The sequence below is a fragment of the Oncorhynchus nerka genome, linkage group LG21 (assembly GCF_034236695.1).
Source record: "Oncorhynchus nerka isolate Pitt River linkage group LG21, Oner_Uvic_2.0, whole genome shotgun sequence".
Taxonomy (NCBI): Eukaryota; Metazoa; Chordata; class Actinopteri; order Salmoniformes; family Salmonidae; genus Oncorhynchus; species Oncorhynchus nerka.
In genome coordinates, this window is record NC_088416.1 from 3,224,403 (window position 1) to 3,245,532 (window position 21,130).

The 21,130-nt window shown below is 43.6% G+C and overlaps 1 protein-coding gene across 4 annotated transcripts in view; it reads left to right on the forward strand.

Moving 5' to 3' along the window:
- The window catches only part of LOC115103693 (SH3 and PX domain-containing protein 2A-like), a 141,654-nt gene extending 122,048 nt beyond the window's left edge, over window positions 1-19,606 (forward strand). For all 4 annotated transcript variants that reach the window (XM_029624562.2, XM_029624565.2, XM_029624563.2 and 1 more), the window contains 6 exons: window positions 3,339-3,456; window positions 7,249-7,411; window positions 8,038-8,305; window positions 8,606-8,655; window positions 8,766-8,885; window positions 10,235-19,606. In XM_029624562.2, coding sequence (XP_029480422.1) covers window positions 3,339-3,456; window positions 7,249-7,411; window positions 8,038-8,305; window positions 8,606-8,655; window positions 8,766-8,885; window positions 10,235-12,313 — 2,798 coding nt within the window. In that variant the 3' untranslated portion in view covers window positions 12,314-19,606. The remainder of the gene's footprint in view (window positions 1-3,338; window positions 3,457-7,248; window positions 7,412-8,037; window positions 8,306-8,605; window positions 8,656-8,765; window positions 8,886-10,234) is intronic.
- Window positions 19,607-21,130: the final 1,524 nt, after the last annotated feature.

A 21,130-nucleotide genomic window follows, 5' to 3' on the forward strand; every position in this document is an offset into this window, starting at 1 on the left:
ACAGACCATTTCAAGCCGTCGGTTCGGTTTCAGTTCGATTATAAAAAACGAACGCGGTTTTCAATTATTCTTTTTTAAACATGACATTCATTGTGAAATAATGGCATTAAAATGATTTTAATGGGAATTCCAAAGCCAAAAATAGTGAACATTCAATTGCCCAAACATTGAAAATATTCCATTGTCTCTGTCAGGTCCACATTGGGTAGACATCAATAGAAAATCACTGTGAAATAATATTTCACTTGTGTATATTACTTTGTTTTTATTTGATGACTATTATCTTGAATTCCTTAAAGTCATCATCTCATCTCCTCTCAGGCCCTAACAGCCAAACAACATTATCTCTGTTCTCCCCACATTGTACTGTCTTTAATCACCCTATTTAGCTAAGCTAGCTTGCCTTAGTATGCTGCAGAGCTGTCTGACACAATAATTTCCCTTAGATAAGTAGATAAGGCACACTTTGACAAACTGTCTCTATCCCTCTCTCTCATCATTGAGTATATTCCTCTCTCATGCAGTCTGTGTATAGTAAAAGTGTATCCAACTCTGTCTGCACCAAAAACTGCAGGTGCAATGGATTATGGTCATTGTAGTTAATTACCTAATTTCTGCACTGAACTAGATTTGAATATTTGCCTAATGAAAACTACAACTCCCTCCAGCCAGGCGTTCCACACAGTTCTTGACTTGATTTATTATTATTTGATTTCTCACTGGAGAAATGGATTGTTGGGCTCACAAAAAAACTAAAAACTAAATGGAATTCAAAAATTGAACCAATGTCGGATAATCGCTCAGCACTAGTTTCTAGGAAGCTAAAAGTAGAGTTAAGCGTATCAGGGACATGATCATTGACCATAAAGAACACTTAGAATTACTCTACCCTGAGTGTTCTCTCCATAGACATAAATACTGTATCTCATGGTTCGCTCTTTGAAGATGCACTCTTGTCATGAGACATGGACACTCTTTCTTAATTTATCTTTCCACGATGACATAAATACTCTACCAACCTCCTGCTCAACCCTATTGCAAGGGTTTTGAGAAAGAGGTGAGGAGAGAAGATGGGAGGAATTAAGGAATTCATTGAGAAAGAAGCGTGCATGAGTTAGAGAGAAAAGTAGGGAGTCTACTAACCTTACAATATTAATGAATTGTCTTCTTAACAACTTATCTGAAACTACCCAGAAACACTCTTTACTAATGGAATACTTGACCCATTTGCTAAGAAATATAATATTTTTCCCCGGTTGTCAAGGTTTTAGTTACCGTGGAAACGAGAGGGTAAACAAGGTAAGGAGGGAAGATAAGTGCCAGGTGCTAAATCTTATGGATTAACACCACAGAGGAGGAGGCAAAATGGATTACTTTGTTGTTGTTCCCTCCCTACATCAGGTCAATGGGTCTAAAGTTGTTAACTTTATCGCCAAAATACTCCCAAAGAAGACAAAGCAGGAAGCTAAATGGATCTCTTTGTTATTGTTTTATAGTCCACTTACTCTGACCCTACCTCAGGTCAATGGGCCTGCCTTTGGTAATTTTATCGCCAGAAATACAGATACCCATTACCTCAGGTCAATGGGCCTGCCTTTGGTAACTTTATCGCCAGAAATACTCCCAAGAAAAACAAATGGATCCCTTGTTATTGCATTGTTCGGTCAAACCCACAAACTTTTCTGACCCAATGTTAGGTCCGATGAAATCATTAGGTGGTGATTGGCTAGTGACAGCAGGATGACCTCATTGATTACCTTGTGTTGTTGACAGGGCGAGTCGTTGGGTCAAACACTCTATCCAGTCTCCTCCACCCTGTTCCTCTGTCTGTATGTCTAGAGAACAGGATCAGTTACAGCAGAGTCTAATGTGATTTATGGCAGTGTGCTGATAACTTCCTTCTCAACTCACTGTTTGGGGCTTTGGGCCCAGCTGACTGGTCAAACTTTCACTAAGACGGTGTGAGACGCACGTACACATACAGTACATGTCCAGAGAGCATGCTCACACACATGATACGTATGTTTGAATACACACGCACGCACGCACGCACACACACACACACGCACACACACACACACACACACACACACACACACACACACTGACACAAACCCACACCGTATTCCCTCTCCACCTGCAAGTACTCAGACATCCTCAACCACACACACACACACACACACCCAACCTACACACACTCCCTGTGCTACCCAGGCCCAAAGCCCCTAGACATTCCTTATAGCTCTCTATAATTGACCCAAGCCCCTCAGCTCCCTCTGGAATGACAGGCAGCAGTAGAATGTGTTCCGACTAAAACCTCACCTCACCCCACCCTTTGTAAACAGACTGACACACACACACGTTCACACCTCTGAAATTACTCTCCTCACTTCCCCATCCCACCCAGGGACACATTGGCTGTGTCCCAAATGGCACTATAGTCATCCTATAGTGCACTATTTATTGCATATTGCACTGCTATTGACATAGTCAAATGTAGTGCACTATATGGGGTAATATAGGGGATAATTTGAGTCACAAGCCATTCTCACTCTGGACCAACTTCGATTCTCTCCCTGTCTTTATCCCCACTTCCCTCCCATGCCCCTGTATATCCAACACATTGAAGCAACAGCTGCTTAAAGTGGCCCTATCTATCTACCCCCCACTACTACCCCTCATACTTACACTTGGCTTTTCCCACAGTAGTTGAATTTCCCTACGGATCATCCCACTCTAGAGTGGCTGCGGGGATTTCCCTTGTCTCCAAGTGGAGCCAGATAAAGATCTGAGAGCTTCCACAGGTTCCTTATCTCCAACAGGGAGGCTCCGGCTCCATACTGCCGCTCTGGAGCGCTGCAGCCATTTCAAAGGGATCCAGTCCGCAGTGTTGTTCACTCAACAGTGTTTACAGTGGCTTGTGAAAGTACTCACCTCCCCTTGGTATTTTTGGTCCTGGCTGGGTTGCCTCTGTCACATTCTAGCTGTGATAAGGAAGGGTTTGAGAGTGTTGTGGATGTGATGAGAGGTTTGGCCAGTAGAGGGTGCTGTTTTGTGTTTGTATTGGAGGATACGATTGGAATGGTTACAGGTATGCATGCTGGCTTGAAAAAATAAAACAGATAAAATGGCTAACTGGGTGATTCCCGATACTTTTACCTCTGTGTTGCTTTCTTAGAGAACATTAATTGATTGAAATACTTTGGTTGTTGCAGTAGATATCTCTTGACTGGGAAATTCAGGGGAGTTCTCCAAGGGGTTCATGACTGGGATTTACTGAACAGAAATGTTGATTCTCTCCTTTCTTTCTCTGTCCTTCCTTCCATCGACCCGTGTAGAAGAGAAGTACACAACGGTGCAGCCGTACGCCAGCCAGGGGAAGGACGAAATCGGCTTTGAGAAAGGGGTCACCGTGGAGGTCATCCAAAAGAACCTGGAGGGCTGGTGGTACATCAGGTGAGCATCACCTCCTCCCATTTGTCCTTACTGTGGAGGGACCTTAGCCAATGGAAAACATTGCTTCGGTTAAGAATTCACACCTATTAGTGATTTTATGATGGATGGGCCCAGTTCCAATTACAATTAAATCCTTCACTCCCTTCAACAGGACCTACAGGCTAGGGAAGTGAGTGAATGACCATATTGGAATCGGACCAAACGTTAATGTACATTTTCTCACACTCTAATGAAATGAGTCCCCAGAGAGAGCGTTTCTATCATTATTTTCAGAGATGTGATCAAGGCAGAGGTACATCTCATCTGTTGAATGTCATTGTAAGCCATTAACATATGTGGCTCGTTGGAGATCCGGTGAATGCGTTGTGTGTGACCTGTTCGGTGGAAGAGCGACAGAGTGTGTTGCATGCTCAATAAATGTGCATTTCCTGGCCTGTTGTTTGTAGCTTCCTCATGGCCCCGAAGGCCTTGTGAGCTCCACTCTCCAGCTGATGATTACCACATGCTACTCTGGACTCTGCTCTGGCTTGCAGAACAGTCCTGTTACATCTCTCCTGTTACATCTCTCATATATAATCCACAGACCACAGGCAGCCGGAGGCACCTAGATAGGGGAGGACGGAATCAATTGAATGGAGTCGCACACATGAAACGCATGGTTACCTTGTGTTTGATAACATTCCCCTGACTCCCTTCCAGAAATGAATATGAGCCGTCCCCCTGCTCAGAATCTTCTGTGTGTATGAGGACATCTAGTGGTCGTAGGCAGTCAGTGGGAGAATAAACTAAATACAGACTCCCTCATGTTTTACTGCTGATGTACCAGTGTTATTACTGACGGACATAAAGTGGAAGTAATTACACTTTGACGCCAACACACAATGCACTTTTTGACTGGTAAGGGTTACTAATTGACTGGTAAGGGTTACTATTTGACTGGTAAGGGTTACTATTTGACCGGTAAGGGTTACTATTTGACTGGTAAGGGTTACTATTTGACCGGTACGGGTTACCATTTGACCGGTAAGGGTTACTATTTGACTGGTAAGGGTTACCATTTGACCGGTAAGGGTTACCATTTGACCGGTAAGGGTTACTATTTGACCGGTAAGGGTTACTATTTGACCGGTGAGGGTTACTATTTGACAGGTAATGGTTACTATTTGACCGGTGAGGATTACTATTTGACCGGTAATGGTTACTATTTGACCGGTGAGGGTGAGGGTTACTATTTGACTGGTAAGGGTTACTATTTGACTGGTAAGGGTTACTATTTGACCGGTAAGGGTTACTATTTGACCTGGGTAAGGGTGACTGGTAAGGGTTACTATTTGACCGGTAAGGGTTACTATTTGACTGGTAAGGGTTACCATTTGACTGGTAAGGGTTACTATTTGACCGGTAAGGGTTACCATTTGACCGGTAAGGGTTACTATTTGACCGGTAAGGTTACTATTTAACCGGTAAGGGTTCTATTTGACCGGTAAGGGTTACTATTTGACTGGTAAGGGTTACTATTTGACCGGTAAGGGTTACCATTTGACCGGTAAGGGTTACTATTTGACTGGTAAGGGTTACCATTTGACCGGTAAGGGTTACCATTTGACCGGTAAGGGTTACTATTTGACCGGTAAGGGTTACTATTTGACCGGTAAGGGTTACTATTTGACCGGTGAGGGTTACTATTTGACAGGTAATGGTTACTATTTGACCGGTGAGGATTACTATTTGACCGGTAATAGTTACTATTTGACCGGTGAGGGTTACTATTTGACCGGTAAGGGTTACTATTTGACTGGTAAGGGTTACTATTTGACTGGTAAGGGTTACTATTTGACCGGTAAGGGTTACTATTTGACTGGTAAGGGTTACTATTTGACCGGTAAGGGTTACCATTTGACCGGTAAGGGTTACTATTTGACCGGTAAGGGTTACCATTTGACCGGTAAGGGTTACCATTTGACCGGTACCATTTGACCGGTAAGGGTTACTATTTGACCGGTAAGGGTTACTATTTGACCGGTGAGGGTTACTATTTGACAGGTAATGGTTACTATTTGACCGGTGAGGATTACTATTTGACCGGTAATGGTTACTATTTGACCGGTGAGGGTTACTATTTGACCGGTAAGGGTTACTATTTGACTGGTAAGGGTTACTATTTGACCGGTAAGGGTTACTATTTGACCGGTGACGGTTACTATTTGACCGGTAAGGGTTACTATTTGACTGGTAAGGGTTACCATTTGACTGGTAAGGGTTACTATTTGACCGGTAAGGGTTACCATTTGACCGGTAAGGGTTACTATTTGACCGGTAAGGGTTACTATTTGACCGGTAAGGGTTACTATTTGACTGGTAAGGGTTACTATTTGACCGGTAAGGGTTACCATTTGACCGGTAAGGGTTACTATTTGACTGGTAAGGGTTACCATTTGACCGGTAAGGGTTACCATTTGACCGGTAAGGGTTACTATTTGACCGGTAAGGGTTACTATTTGACCGGTGAGGGTTACTATTTGACAGGTAATGGTTACTATTTGACCGGTGAGGATTACTATTTGACCGGTAATGGTTACTATTTGACCGGTGAGGGTTACTATTTGACCGGTAAGGGTTACTATTTGACTGGTAAGGGTTACTATTTGACCGGTAAGGGTTACTATTTGACCGGTGACGGTTACTATTTGACCGGTAAGGGTTACTATTTGACTGGTAAGGGTTACCATTTGACTGGTAAGGGTTACTATTTGACCGGTAAGGGTTACCATTTGACCGGTAAGGGTTACTATTTGACCGGTAAGGGTTACTATTTGACCGGTAAGGGTTACTATTTGACTGGTAAGGGTTACTATTTGACCGGTAAGGGTTACCATTTGACCGGTAAGGGTTACTATTTGACTGGTAAGGGTTACCATTTGACCGGTAAGGGTTACCATTTGACCGGTAAGGGTTACTATTTGACCGGTAAGGGTTACTATTTGACCGGTGAGGGTTACTATTTGACAGGTAATGGTTACTATTTGACCGGTGAGGATTACTATTTGACCGGTAATAGTTACTATTTGACCGGTGAGGGTTACTATTTGACCGGTAAGGGTTACTATTTGACTGGTAAGGGTTACTATTTGACCGGTAAGGGTTACTATTTGACCGGTGAGGGTTACTATTTGACCGGTAAGGGTTACTATTTGACTGGTAAGGGTTACCATTTGACTGGTAAGGGTTACTATTTGACCGGTAAGGGTTACCATTTGACCGGTAAGGGTTACTATTTGACCGGTAAGGCTTACCATTTGACCGGTAAGGGTTACTATTTGACTGGTAAGGGTTACCATTTGACTGGTAAGGGTTACCATTTGACTGGTAAGGGTTACCATTTGACCGGTAAGGGTTACCATTTGACCGGTAAGGGTTACCATTTGACCGGTAAGGGTTACTATTTGACCGGTGAGGGTTACTATTTGACCGGTAAGGGTTACTATTTGACCGGTGAGGGTTACTATTTGACCAGTGAGGGTTACTATTTGACCGGTAAGGGTTACTTTTTGACCGGTGAGGGTTACTATTTGACCGGTAAGGGTTACTATTTGACCGGTGAGGGTTACTATTTGACCGGTGAGGGTTACTATTTGACCGGTGAGGGTTACTTTTTGACCGGTGAGGGTTACTTTTTGACCGGTAAGGGTTACTTTTTGACCGGTAAGGGTTACTATTTGACCGGTGAGGGTTACTATATGACCGGTAAGGGTTACTATTTGACCGGTGAGTAAACTCCCATTCTCCTGCTAGGTACCTGGGGAAGGAGGGCTGGGCCCCGGCCTCATACCTGAAGAAGATGAAGGAGGACTTCTCATCCTCGGGCAGGAAGAAGACCCCGACAGGCCCTGTGGAGATCATCGGCAACATCATGGAGATCAGCAACCTGCTCCAGAAGAAGTCCAGCAGTGAGAAAGTAAGGTTTTAAGATTTCATTTGATTGAACTTTTAGCTTTTTCTTTTTTTATATATTTTTTACCCCCTTTTCTCCCCAATTTCGTGGTATCCAATTGGTAGTAGTTACTGTCTTATCGCTGCAACTCCCGTACGGACTCAGGAGAGGTGAAGGTCAAGAGCCATGCGTCCCCCGAAACACGACCCAACCAAGCCGTACTGCTTCTTGACACAACACACATCCAACCCGGAAGCCAGCCGCACCAATGTGTCGGAGGAAACCGTACACCTAGCGACCTGGTCAGCGTGCACTGTGCCCGGCCCGCCACAGAAGTCCTTAGTGCGCGATGAGACAAGGATATCCCTGCCGGCCAAACCCTCCCTAACCCAGATGACGCTGGGCCAATTGTGCGTCGCTCCATGAACCTCCCGGTCGCAGCTGGCTGCGGCAGAGCCTGGGCTCGAACCCAGAAGTGCCTTAGACCACTGCGCCACCGGGGAGGCCCAGCTTTTTATTTTTTTAAAGCACTTTTTTCTATTTTATTAGCTTTTGTTTGATTTATGTCTTGTATTGTATAGTTTTTCTTTTACTGTGAAGTGTGTTGCCGTTTTAAATGCAGTTTAAATAAAGTTTGATTTGATTCGAAGGATGTCCAAACGGATGGAGATTCCACCAGTCCTGAGCGCCACATCTCCAAGAGTGAGATCAGCCTGCCCATGCCTTATGCCCCAGGTTATAACCCCAGCCCCGACCACGGCCCAGGTCCCAGTCCTGGGCTGAGTTCTGGATCTGGGATGGGTACCTCCAGTCCTAGCCTGGGCCCTGGTGCTAGTGGCCCTCTACAGGACAGTAAGGGGAAGACAGAACCTGGTTCCCCTGCTGTAGCACGTGTCGCTCCACACAGAGTGTCGATAGGTGAGTGTCATCGATTATGGAGTTGTATGGTGATTCAAATTAGACTATTTACTCGGCTAATATATATCTATTTGACTAATATTTGGGTGCTGGGATATATTTGTGTGACTAATATTTGGGTGTAATAAAATGCCATAAAAACATATATAGTGCTGAGTGATATAACATTTTGATTGGGGTTTTACGGATATACTAAGGTTTGTACTCGTCTGTTATGTGTGTACAATAGACTACTAATTGCACTTCTATCATTTCTACATTTGACAGTAAATGAGGCTAATCTATGATTCCATTCATTAGGCTCTCCCAACCTCCGACAAAAACCCCCTCCTAGAAGAGAAACAAATCTGGTAAGTCACTCTCAAATACAGTATGTATCAGAAAACGTTTTTTTTTTACACATAAACATAGAACATTGAACTCAAGATTGCTTCTTTTTCTATTCCTCTTGTTTGTGCAGGGCTTCCAGTTACCCAAGCCACCAGAGCCCCCTACTGTGGAAGCGGAGTACTACACCATCGCAGAGTTCCAGTCCTGCATCTCTGATGGCATCAGTTTCCGTGGAGGACAAAAAGCTGACGTAAGCACCCAGAATCATAGAGATACAGTATCTATACAGATATTTAGTTTCTGGGTGGATGGATAGGCTACCGTCTATATGATCTATCTCTATGCTCAAAAATGCTGTACATATGTCGGTATTGGAATCTGTCTGAGCACATTAAATATTAATGACACCTGACAGCTCACCAGCGACACAACTGCTGAAGCTGCATAGATATGGCCTTGACGGTCTGTTCATTTTGATGATGCTTGCAAAATACTGCATAGAGGCCAACTGGATGTCAGGGTGGACATTTGACGTTAGAAGAAGGGAGCTTTTGTTTTGATTTCTCTAACCGCCGCACCAAGAATGTCACGTTCGTCATAACGAGGAGACCAAGGCGCAGCGTGAGATGAATACAATCTTCTTTACTTAAACGAAGAACACTAAACAAACTAACAAACCGAACGTGAAGCTATAAACACAAGTGCTGACGTGCAACTACACATAGACAATAACCCACCAAACCAAAATGGAAAAATGGCAACCTAAATAGGATCCCCAATCAAACCATTTCGGGCCACCATAGACCTACTTTTACCTAGACAAACCAAAACCCCATAGATATACAAAAAACCCAAGACAAGACAACAACACACATACCACCCTCGTCACACCCTGACCCAACCAAAATAATAAAGAAAACAAAGCTAACTAAGGTCAGGGCGTGACAAAGAATGATACCCGGAATATGTAGGATGTAGGATTTTAATTTGAGCAAGTTTGCTACAGCAGGAAAATAATCCTGCAACAACAGGAAATTGGGATTAGTATGTGGATTATAATTAATATACATTTTTGTACATTTGAAATTTCAAAGTGGAAATTTCCCTTCAGAAGCCTTTTAAAATCTCAAATACACAATGTCTTTCATTGCAGGAAAGTTGTCCTGCAACAGGGTGATCAAATGAAGGTCCTACATCTGTAAATGGGGAGAATGATGGTGTGATAGTGGAGGAGATGTTAGAGGGAGGGAGAGAACAGCAGTAGAGAAGTAGGACACTATTACTCTGACCCTCTCCCTATGCATTATAGATTCCAAGTTCTCCTGCAGCAGGGTGATCAAATTAAGATCCTACATCTGTATAACCACAACGCTCAAGAGATCTACATGTATGAGAAACATTGTCTGCTTCCAAAATGGCACCCTATTCCCTTTATAGTGCACTACTTTTGACCAGGACCCGTTGTTGTAAAAATACTATTTAAAAAAATACTATTTTCATCAGTGTGAAGTTCAAGTGAGACTGAATGTTTATTTTAAAGCGATAGTTCCATCAAGTGTGTCTGACTGTTGGTTATCTTCCCACCTGTCTTCTCTGTAGGTCATAGAGAAGAACTCCGGGGGCTGGTGGTATGTCCAGATCGGGGAGACGGAGGGTTGGGCCCCCTGCTCCTACATCGACAAACGCAAGAAGCCCAACCTCAGCCGACGAACCAGCACGCTTACCCGCCCCAAAGTCCCGCCACCAGCTCCACCCGTCAAAAAGCAAGACTCAGAGGAGACGCCCTCACCTTCACCCAGTCACTCCATCTCCTCATCGTCCAAAGCCCCAGAATCCCCTAGTCGGCCCGCAGTATACGAGGAACCTGAATACGACATTCCCGCCGTTGGATGCGAGGGCGAGTCAGACACAGATTCCCTGAAGGGAGAGACAATACATCGCCCCCTGGAGGTGAAAATCAACAATGTGGTCTATGAGAAGTACCGTAGTTCTCCTCCGGTCTGCAAGACCTCCCCTGTGATTATCAGCTATAGAAGAAGGTCCTTCAGGTCCGTTGAAGAGATGGCCAAGGAGGAATGTATCTATGAGAACGATGGCTTCAGGCGCAGTAGTGGTGATGAAGGGGCTTCGGCCAAAGGCTGCGGCGGTTCCAACTCCCCAAGGATCTACCACTCCTCGACTGTACCCCGCAAACCCTCAGGGTCTTCACCTCTAGCAGGGGGAAAGCCATTGAAGAAGATCGCCCCAGAGCTGAGCCGAAGCCAGTCCCTAGCCAAAGCCGACACCAGCCCCAGGTCGTCCTCAGACGAATCAGGTAGAGGTTCCAGGAGACCTCCAGGCATCAGGACGGTGGAGCAAAGGATAGGCCAGAGCCCCTCCACCAAGCTCAAGCCCTCGGTGAGGCCTAAACCTCTGCTCACCACCAAGTCAGAGCCACAGTGCTCCGAGAGGATGGACATCACTTCCCTGAGACGCCAGTTGAGGCCCACGGGACAACTCCGGCATACCGTCCATGGGCTCAAAGACACAGAGACGTCCTCCGTCATCTCGTCGGAGGACTCCCATTCTTCCCGCAACAGCACCTCAGACCTCTCTTCCATCTACTCCAAGGGGAGCCGGGGAGATTCTGATCTGGAGGGGTTCAACCTATACCGGACCACAGACGCCTACGACAAGGTCCAGGAGTCAGAGCTGAGCTTTCCACCTGGGGTGGAGGTGGAGGTCCTGGAGAGGCAGGAGAGTGGCTGGTGGTACATTCGTTGGCGGGACGAGGAAGGCTGGGCGCCCACCTTCTACCTGGAGCCCATCCACCAAGGGAGGGACGGCGGTGGGTCCGAGTCTGACGGGCAGCGCTCTGGGTCGGGCAGCGGCACCGGGAGCAAGTCCAACAGCCTGGAGAAGAATGAGCAGCGCGTGCTGGCGCTCAACGACATCAACCTCCAGGGACTCACCAACCACCACCAGGTACACAACACGCCAGGGGGTCTGAGATCGAGGAACATTCCCCCCATCCCCTCCAAGCCTCCGGGGGGCTTCTCCAAGCCGGCTGTGCTGGTTAACGGAGCCGTGAGAATGAGGAACGGTGGGGTGAGACCGCAGTCCGCCGTCAGACCCCAGTCCGTGTTCGTGTCTGCGCCACAGCCCGCCATGGACAGTCAACACTACATGACGAGTTCCCTGAGGCGGAACGAGTCATTGGCCGCCCACAACCAGTACCGTACCGACCAGTACCGCTCCGGTTCCGCTACCCTCGGCGTGCGCCGTAACTCCTCTTTCAACGCTGTCCGTGCGCAACCCGTCACAGTCGAGACCCGATCGAGACCCTCAGAGCGCTCCATCACCACCAGGGGGTCTTCGGCGGAACGATTTGGCGCCGGTGGCGGGACGGACGCCTTGAGCAGGGTTGGGGTTGTTGTGCAGCGTAATGGTATCCCCGTCTCCACAGTCAGGCCCAAGCCTATCGAGAAGAGCCAGCTGATCCATAACAACCTGGGGAGGGAGGTATATGTTTCCATCGCTGACTACCGGGGGGACGATGAGACCATGGGCTTCCCTGAGGGCACCTGCCTGGAGGTTCTAGACAGGAACCCCAACGGGTGGTGGTACTGCCAGGTCCAAGATGCCCTGCACCCCCGCAAGGGCTGGGTCCCCTCCAACTACCTAGAGAGGAAGAAGTAATGGCCTAGTAATAATAACAATGTCCCCCTTTGATGATGTCACTAAGAATATTGGTGATGACATCACTCCATAAGAATGTTACCCCACAAGAGCTACCACAAGCAATATGCTCCAAATATGTAAACAGATGATTGATTCTGAAAGACTTTATGTAAAAAAACTATATGTTGTTTTAACATTATAATGAGAAAGAGACACTTTTATTTCTGGCTTACTAAAGTGTACACGTAAAAGACTAAAAGTCCAGATTTTCGCATGCGATATGGGATATAACGAGAGACTGAAAACAGGGTTGGCCACCCCCAGTGTTAGAAACACAAATACGTTTTTGGAACTTTGGAACCATTTGACACGACACCTTCTAGAAGGGGTTTACATTAGAACGAGAAGATAGCTGGGCAATGATGGCAAGCCTTATACCTGCCCTTGTGACTATAATGCCAAATAGGTGCCTTTCGTAGATGATCAACTGAATGGGGGTTCGAAGAAGTGGACGGAACACATCGGTGAATCAACGTCATTACCAAATGTATTACTGTGCCATAGGCCTATGAGCATGAATACCACCAAAATTTATTTTGTAACGTTCAAGAGAATCACTTGAGTAGGAGTGTTTAAGAGCGTTACCGAGCGAATAGGATCAATCTAGAGTGTTCAGAATCAAATAAGAAAAAAAACAAGAGATCAGGAGAGATATCAGTGACTCTCAGTGAGTCACAATTGACTCACTGAAAATGACTAATTGTTTGATTATCTTTTTTTTTAGACATTACTGTATGTTTTGTTCTTTAATGTCTTTGTGTGTCTTTCTGTCTGTCCTTAGAGATGTATTTCTGCTTTCTTGTGTAACACTCCACCGACAGCCCAGAATTGGAAAGAGTCCAAGTTTCCTCTCTCGGATATTCGATTCTCTGAAGTGTCACTGACGGAATATCTCTGTTGAGGTACACGTAATTAGACAAACTTTGTAGTGTCACCCCGTTTTTGGAGTCCAACTTCTTATTCTATATTTTCAACCAAGCCTACAGTATCTTGCACGCAAATAAAGCCGAAACTTGTCAAGCTTGAAATCTAATCAAAGTATAGTTATTGGGAAATAAATTCCAATTGAAGGTGCTTTTCAGTTAAAACATTATTTTTTTTAACCTACCACCAAGATATTACTTTACACAATAAGTTTTAGTATTGTCTGTCTGTATTAGTCCCAGACAAATATATTTGTATATATGCTTTACTGTATACAGTAAAGCAACCGCAGTTGCACAGAAAATAAGTACTGGAAATATGGCTTCATAATGATCTTTGAATCCCAGGGATATATTTCCATAGCCTCGAGCCCACAATGTGATCAAACCAAAGCAGAATATTATTGCATTGGCTATTTTGTAGCTTTACTATTGTAACGAGGGCGCTGGGAGTCAGGAGGCAAGTTCAGGGAGTGTGTTTTAATCAATAAATGTAACATAATACAAAACACAAACAACACACCTACAAGAAACAGAAACAATGGGGAAGGAACCAAAGCGAGTGAAATATATAGGGCAGGTAATCAAGGAGGTGATGGAGACCAGGTGAGTGTCTTTATGGGCTAATGCGCATAACGATGGTGCCTTAACAAGCAGCCTGGTGACCTAGAGGCCGGAGAGGAATCACACGTGACAACTATCTATTTATGGATACAAATAGCCCAATACAGTGTATTCTAAAAAATAACTAAAACAAAGTTTAAAAACTGAAGAATAAAAAAAAATATATATTTTGATAACATCTGGACTCAGTTAATGTTCTGAACCCAAATGAAAGAATGTTGAAACATGCGGATATTGCTGTGCAGTATTGGTTAATGTTGAATGCAATACAATTTATGTTCACTTCCTTGGTTTAAAAGTAGTTTGGTATCTACTGGATTTAGAATAGTACTGCAGGACTATTTTGAGTTATTACTATTTACTTATACGTTTTCCCCAAACACAAAACTGATATTACTTCAAAACGATCCCCAATTGAAAATCCAAATTAAGTACTATTTCAACTGGCTAGTGTTCAAGACTGCTGAAATATTTTTCTAACAGTATGTGACATTTTTTCATGACATTTTCTGCTGGACAGTATTATAGTATTAAAGTATTGTACCTGCTAGATCGCAGTTATATCTGTTTTAGCCAACCATAGTTGTTTTTTGTTGTTACAGTGTGATCACACATAGACAATAATGAAGATTGAAGTTCCGTTTTTTGTGAATTAATGCACTTTAACACTTGTTTACAGTGCATTAATGTAAAGATGCAGTTGAAATACTCAGCATATTATTTATTGAAAAAAAAAAAAAAACTATTTAATAAGAGTATTTTTTTACCTCAAGTTTTTCAACTCCTGTCTTTTCACAGGAAAATATCTCAGTCATTAGAGGATGCCAAAGCGCCTCACAATATAATAATTGGATACTGTACATGGTACTCTCTTGTGGGAGATGAATGCTACTGCAACATACTTTTTTCCACGTTGCCCTACAACCCGGCAGTTACAATGCAATACCAAATGCACTGCTGGTCAGTGAAACTACCAACTACACAATGCCTGTACATAATTGAATGTTTTCAAATTTTAATGCAGCTAAGAGTTGTTGTTTTTTGTAGTTTGTACATTTTTTTGTTCACTTTATTCTATTTGGCTATCTTTTTTTCCAACCTTCTAAATGACTCCACCCCCCCCCCCATGCTGTGTGCTGCAACTAGCAAAATCATGGACACTTCCTTTCTCCTTATTGGTCTGTACGTAATGCCTGATTCAAATCTTATTTATTTTTGACCTAATGTTTATATCTCCCATTTGTGGTTTGACAATCAAATATGTATCCACTGCCTCACTAGACTGGACTAGACCTGTCAACCTAGTACAAAAGTCAATAATGTGTGAGATACTGTATCATTTTTTTGGACATTTCTACAGTCTATTTGGTATGAATTTCAAGCCGTTGCATACAGATCTATAGAAGCTGAAGTTCGTTCTGCTTCACAAATGGAGGGTATAAAATGCTCTTTATCTCACCCATCATATCCCATCTAAAGCAATGGAAACCAATAATTAGGTCTATGTCAAGTACAACTACAGTTGATACAGAACCCCTAAACAATCTCCCTCCCGCCCCTCGACGAAGGCATTATGTAAACGTGTTGAATCACCCATAACATTTCGCTTCAGCACATATTAATGCATATCGCTGCTGTTTAATTGAGTACAATTTACATGGCTTCTCTGCCTGCGCTTGCAAATTACAAGGGAATTGTAATGTGTCAAGCTTGACTTTTTCATATTTAGTATTGTGTATTTTTAAAATATTTTTTTTAAATAATTTGTTCAATGTTTTGGTCAAAATGATACATTTTGTCTTATTTGTTTTTCGTTTTCACCCCATTGTATTTGAACATCTTTCAGAAATGTAATAACGAGGAAATGTGCAATAGAAATAGGCATCTTTAAAAAGCATAGCTATAGAAAAACATGATCAACATGACCTCCTCTTTCAACATGCCTAAGGATATATGATACAAAAAGATATTGTATATCCCTTAATCCATTCAAGCCATCATCGGTCATGTAAACACCTTTAGGTCATGACTCATTTCAGGTCCACTGCTTTTTTCATATTAGCCTTTTTCAAAACAGCAACAATCTAATGGCACTAAACATACTCCAATCCCATTGGAGATGCTTACTTCCATTGAGCTACAGCACAACATGTTGTGACATGATGGACAGGATTTTTAACCAATGGCCACATAAGAATCCCTTCTGGTCCTTCCTCCTGGCTAGCGTGTGTGGCTAGTGGACTGTGAATGTCACCGGCAGAAGCCAATGACCCGGGTTCCGACCTCGTTAACATCTAGCTGTTCTCTACCACAGATCCACAGCGGTAAGAGTTGTGTCAGCATCGAGGGCCTCTAGGTACTCACCAGACTGCCTTCGAGCTGTCACGTTTGTGCCTGAACAAAATGTTTTTGTTCTTGGAGTATCTCTCTCCTCCAACTACTGTACGCAGATGCCTCCATGCCATTTGAACACAAGCCATGCCGGCCTCTTTCAACCCCGTTGCCATGGCAAAAGTGACATTTGGAACCATCACAGATGTCAACCGCGTAATGTCAACTGGGAGAGAGACTGTTAACCGGTAGTCTTGTAGGGAAACAGTGATGTGTACTACAGGGCCATCGTAGTTTAATCCATCCGCTTCCAAACCTATACCTACCACCAAATATAAGAAAACACTTTTTTTATGTATCTCTATGTCCTCGATTAAGCCCCATGGGAATTCATTTCAGACTTGACCATGTTCCGAATGTTTAGAATCTTCTGAGGAGAAAGAGAGAAAATACTACATGGGTTTGGTTCTTTGTCCACAGATTACAACAGTGATGTTCTTGAGGTCCACTAAAACTGGTTGGTTTAAAAGTTTCCTCTACAGATGATTTTTTTCACTTATCCCCACATAACAGTTAAGGTGCTTCGTGGCTTTGGAAGGTCTCGGTTAATTTCCTTTCCCCTCCAGTGGGTTTTATAGGGAAGAAACACACACACACCCTTGAGTTTTAACTTTGGTGGAGGGTGCCACAGATTTGTGGTAAAGTAGCACCCATGCACGGGGCGACACACACACACACACACACACACACCAACGAGGGATGCCATTCATGTCAGAGGGAATAGATTAGAGCCTCTACCATATTTGCGAATTCAGCCAAGTGAGACAGTCCCTACTGACGCCACACTGCCTCGACTCTCTGCCCCCGCCTCTTTTCTCTCTTTTTATTTTAACAAATTGGCGGGCCTTGTCGAGCGTGACCTTCCCTTAAGCCTAGTAATCCTAGATAGCACCAGCCGGAATGTCGTTTTTCCTTCCCGGATCTTTTTTTTCTACTCTTCCTTTACTAGTGCCTCCTTGCTCACTCTTTGGCCTTTTCCACCATACTTCCACCATGTTCTTTTTCTTTCTTTCGCCTCAACCAAAGCTAGCAGTTCCCAGTGCCGAAAGCTAGTCACTTGAAGTAAGAAGAAAGAAGAGATTGGATATGTTGAGTGTATCTAGTGTATGAGGTTTGGGTCGTAGAAGCAGGTGATGTGAGATATTGTGTGTTGGTGTGTTTGAGAGAGGACGTGTGCACTGTGATGGAGTGGATTGCGTGCAGGTGAGGTCAGGAGAAAGATAGGAGGTCAGGGATGAGGTTGGTTGTGTGTGGGATGCGTCGGGAAACCTGAGATGGATCAGATTGTGGATCATAGATGACATGGCAAGAACGAGAGAACGAGACAGAGATAGGGAACGAGAGAGAGTGAGAATGAGAGAAAGAGAGACAGGAGCTGGATACAGTTGTGGACATTGTGCTCCTCTGTTCATGCTGACTGGACTTCCATTAAAACCAGCAGCAACAGCTTCCATCAGAGACAATGAATAACACATCATACTTCCTCCTCATCTCCCATCTCCCATGGCTTGGGCTAATGAACTATCCAATGTACGATGCGTGGCTGTGAAATCTCATTATCAAAACACCATTTTAATTGCGGTAGTTAAAGGTTTGAAGGCCAGTAATTTTCGCGCCGGTGGCGCCCTGATAGCGGGGTAGCACAGCCACGAGGGGCTAATCTAAAACAAATGAGATTGCGGCTGTCGAAGATGGATAGATGCTCTCACTCTTTGTCGCTCTCGTTCTGTCTCTCTCCAGCTTTTTAGCGGGTGGCATATTAATCATGTGTCTGATTTATTCGGCTTTATATAATTTCCTGTGGTGAAGCTTCAACTTCTGTCTGATGGCTTATTCTGCCCTGGTGTGAAGGGAGAGGCTGGAGAGCCAGGTTAATGAGAGAAAGGGTAGGAGGTGTGATGTTTTGAGAAAGTTAGTCGTAAGTGTTTGTGAAAGGGGTGTGAGGTGTTTAACCTAAGGGTTGTTTTTAGTAGGTATGTTGAACATACCTTTTTTAGAGTGAAATGTTTATGTTGTTTGCTCATGAAGGAAGTCAATGAATGAAAGAAAAGAAGAAGAAAAGGAGAGGGATGAAAGCTTACTCAGTGCTAGAACTGATGGTAACGCTTCAGACAGGTGGAATGGGACTGCCGACTACGCCAAGTGTTACTTAACACAATTACTTAACACAACAGGTGGCGTTGGGGCATTGCTTAGAATGCTAATCTATTGCATGGCTGAGGAATAGTGCATGCTGGTTCTTTTTTTGTGTTTCCTGCTGTGCTGAGACTCTCACTGTTTGACTTCCTGTTCTAATTACTACTTTATACTCTCTTTAATTAACCCTCAGACAGATACATCATGTCATATCACTCTTAGCAATAACTGCTCACACTGCTTAAAACTACCTTCCTTTTTTTGTATGGGTACCAATATGGACCATATTTATTGCCACGTCCATATTTTCTGGAGGGAGGATTTGTCGGATAAAGATGTGTGTCATTTCAGGGTTCACCGAATTCTTTTTCGTTTGCGTAGTCAAAAGTCTTGTTATTACCTAAGATCAGGCCTTCATGAGCATTCAGTGACGACAGTTATAGTCTAATTCCTATTTACAGTAGAAAGTAGTGTGGCAAGTCTCCAACACTGTCACAAAAACCTAATTTGTAGACAAGGCCTCAAACCAAAGTTATACTCTCTAAACCTATGCTCTGTAAACCGTCTAGGTCCTTATACCCAAACTTGAAACAATAATGACCCACTACCAGTATGTCAACTCTGTTACATCATACCACCAATGCTTCGAGTTGGACCAAAGGAGTTGCTATAATATCTGTTTTTCTCTCTTTTTTTACAAATTTGCATTATTCTTATGCAACATTTGTGTTCAACTCTATAGAGACAACTATAGAGACGAGTCCTGTTTTCAAAAGAAAGGTGTCGTGGGAGGATGGAGTTCAAGAGAAACGTGTTTTCCGATTCCTTTTGTAAATGTCACTGACGTGAGTCATTCGGTGTGACAAGATGTCATGTTGTGTGACAAGGCGATAAAGAAGCAGGACATGTCATGATATTACAATGTGGCATCAGTGAGTCAATAAGTGTATGTGAAAGTACAGCAAATGTACAAATAATCGAATCAGTCTACTCTTCAACGGGAAACATCGGGATTGGTCTGTGTGCCAGCGGTTCGTTTTGAAAACAGGGCCGTCCCTTTTTACCGTTCTCATTTTGAAAACTTTTTGTTGTTGTTGTGTCTCGTTCCTGTTTCCATTGTATCTTGCATCGCCCCTAAAGAGAAACACTATTACATGTATTATCTTTGTTTAATTCATGTTGCCTCTCTGTTTTCATTTGTTAGCCTGAACACTCACACGCCATACATTACGAAACAGAATATTTACAGCATTATTAAATGTTTCAGTCATTTAGCACTTTTATCCAAGCAACTTACAAGAGTAAATATTCCTACTTTTCCCCCTGTGCTGGTCCCCAGTGGGAATAGAACCCACAACCCTATCGTTGCAAGCACCATGCTCTACCACCTGAGCCACACGGGACCTACTGAGCTGATGTGACTCATACATTCATATTTAGATTTATTTATAACTTTTACATACAATCGTAGGCGACAGTCATTTTCTGGAACGACACATATATCTTCATTTGTTGTATGGTATAAATCAGAATAAGTATAATTAGACTTGGATTGTACAATTGAACAACCCTGTTTTTAGATGTATATTGTATGAGTTACGAGAGAAAGTTGTAAGGGCAGCGAATGAAGACGAACTAGTATTGGTAGAGCCCTCCATACCGCCACGGAGAAAGATGGAGGGGGGGGGGATCTATACACATGTAGAAAGATGTATCACATACACCTAAATGAACACGAAAAATGTGCACACCTACCTCCCCTGAGGACAACCACCCAACCCCCACCGGTTACAAAACGCTCGCTTTCAACAGAACATGTGCAAGTTACCCTCAGCATCTAAAGGTCAGAGCATTCATCACATTGATCATGGGTGGTTGCGGGAGGTGTACAAAAAGAATGTAACACTCAGACTAACAACCTGTGAGAGGAGAAATACATAGAGGCATCATGTCCAACATAAAGACTGTATTGTAGTATGTCAGGAAGGTTCTAGAATGACAGGTATCAAATAAAGACTAACAAACACTTAGAGGCCGACAGTGTTTCTGCCACCTTTTGGTTGCACATAGACCATTATAAAATATTTCAGAGAGGTATTGAATTAAAGGTCTTAGTGTGTCTGTTCATTCCATGTCACTGTCATCTTCAGGTGTGACGGTGATGGCATATTTAAGTGTGACAGTGTCGACAGCCGAGGAAAGCTCCCATAGGACGACCCATCCCTAAAACAGATTCTCATTGGTCAGTGGAACTATTTCTATATATCCACTAGATGGCAATCTTGAACTAGTCTGTTCTCCTCAGCCTTAGCCGGAGGAGTCAGACGGGAGATTGAGCTCATGGTTTGCGGTTTTTGGCTGTTTATTTGTGAAGGTCTTACCTCAAGGGTCTTTGTAATGCTGGACTGCATTATGTATTCATTTTTTTTTTTTTTTTAACACATGAACGTTTAATCCATCATCACAGAGTATTGCCTATCGACATTAACTATGACCCATCATGGTATAACAGTCATGGGATACTAATACATCTTGATGACAGATTTGATATGTATCGTCTAGAATATTATCAGACCTCATACCTGCTCCTAGCCATTACCATGTCTTACATGCTATTAATCCACTACCGACAGACATATGGGGGACATCAGAGGGATATTTGGATGAGGTGGTAGCTGCCTGCAGTGTTTGGAGCCCCTGA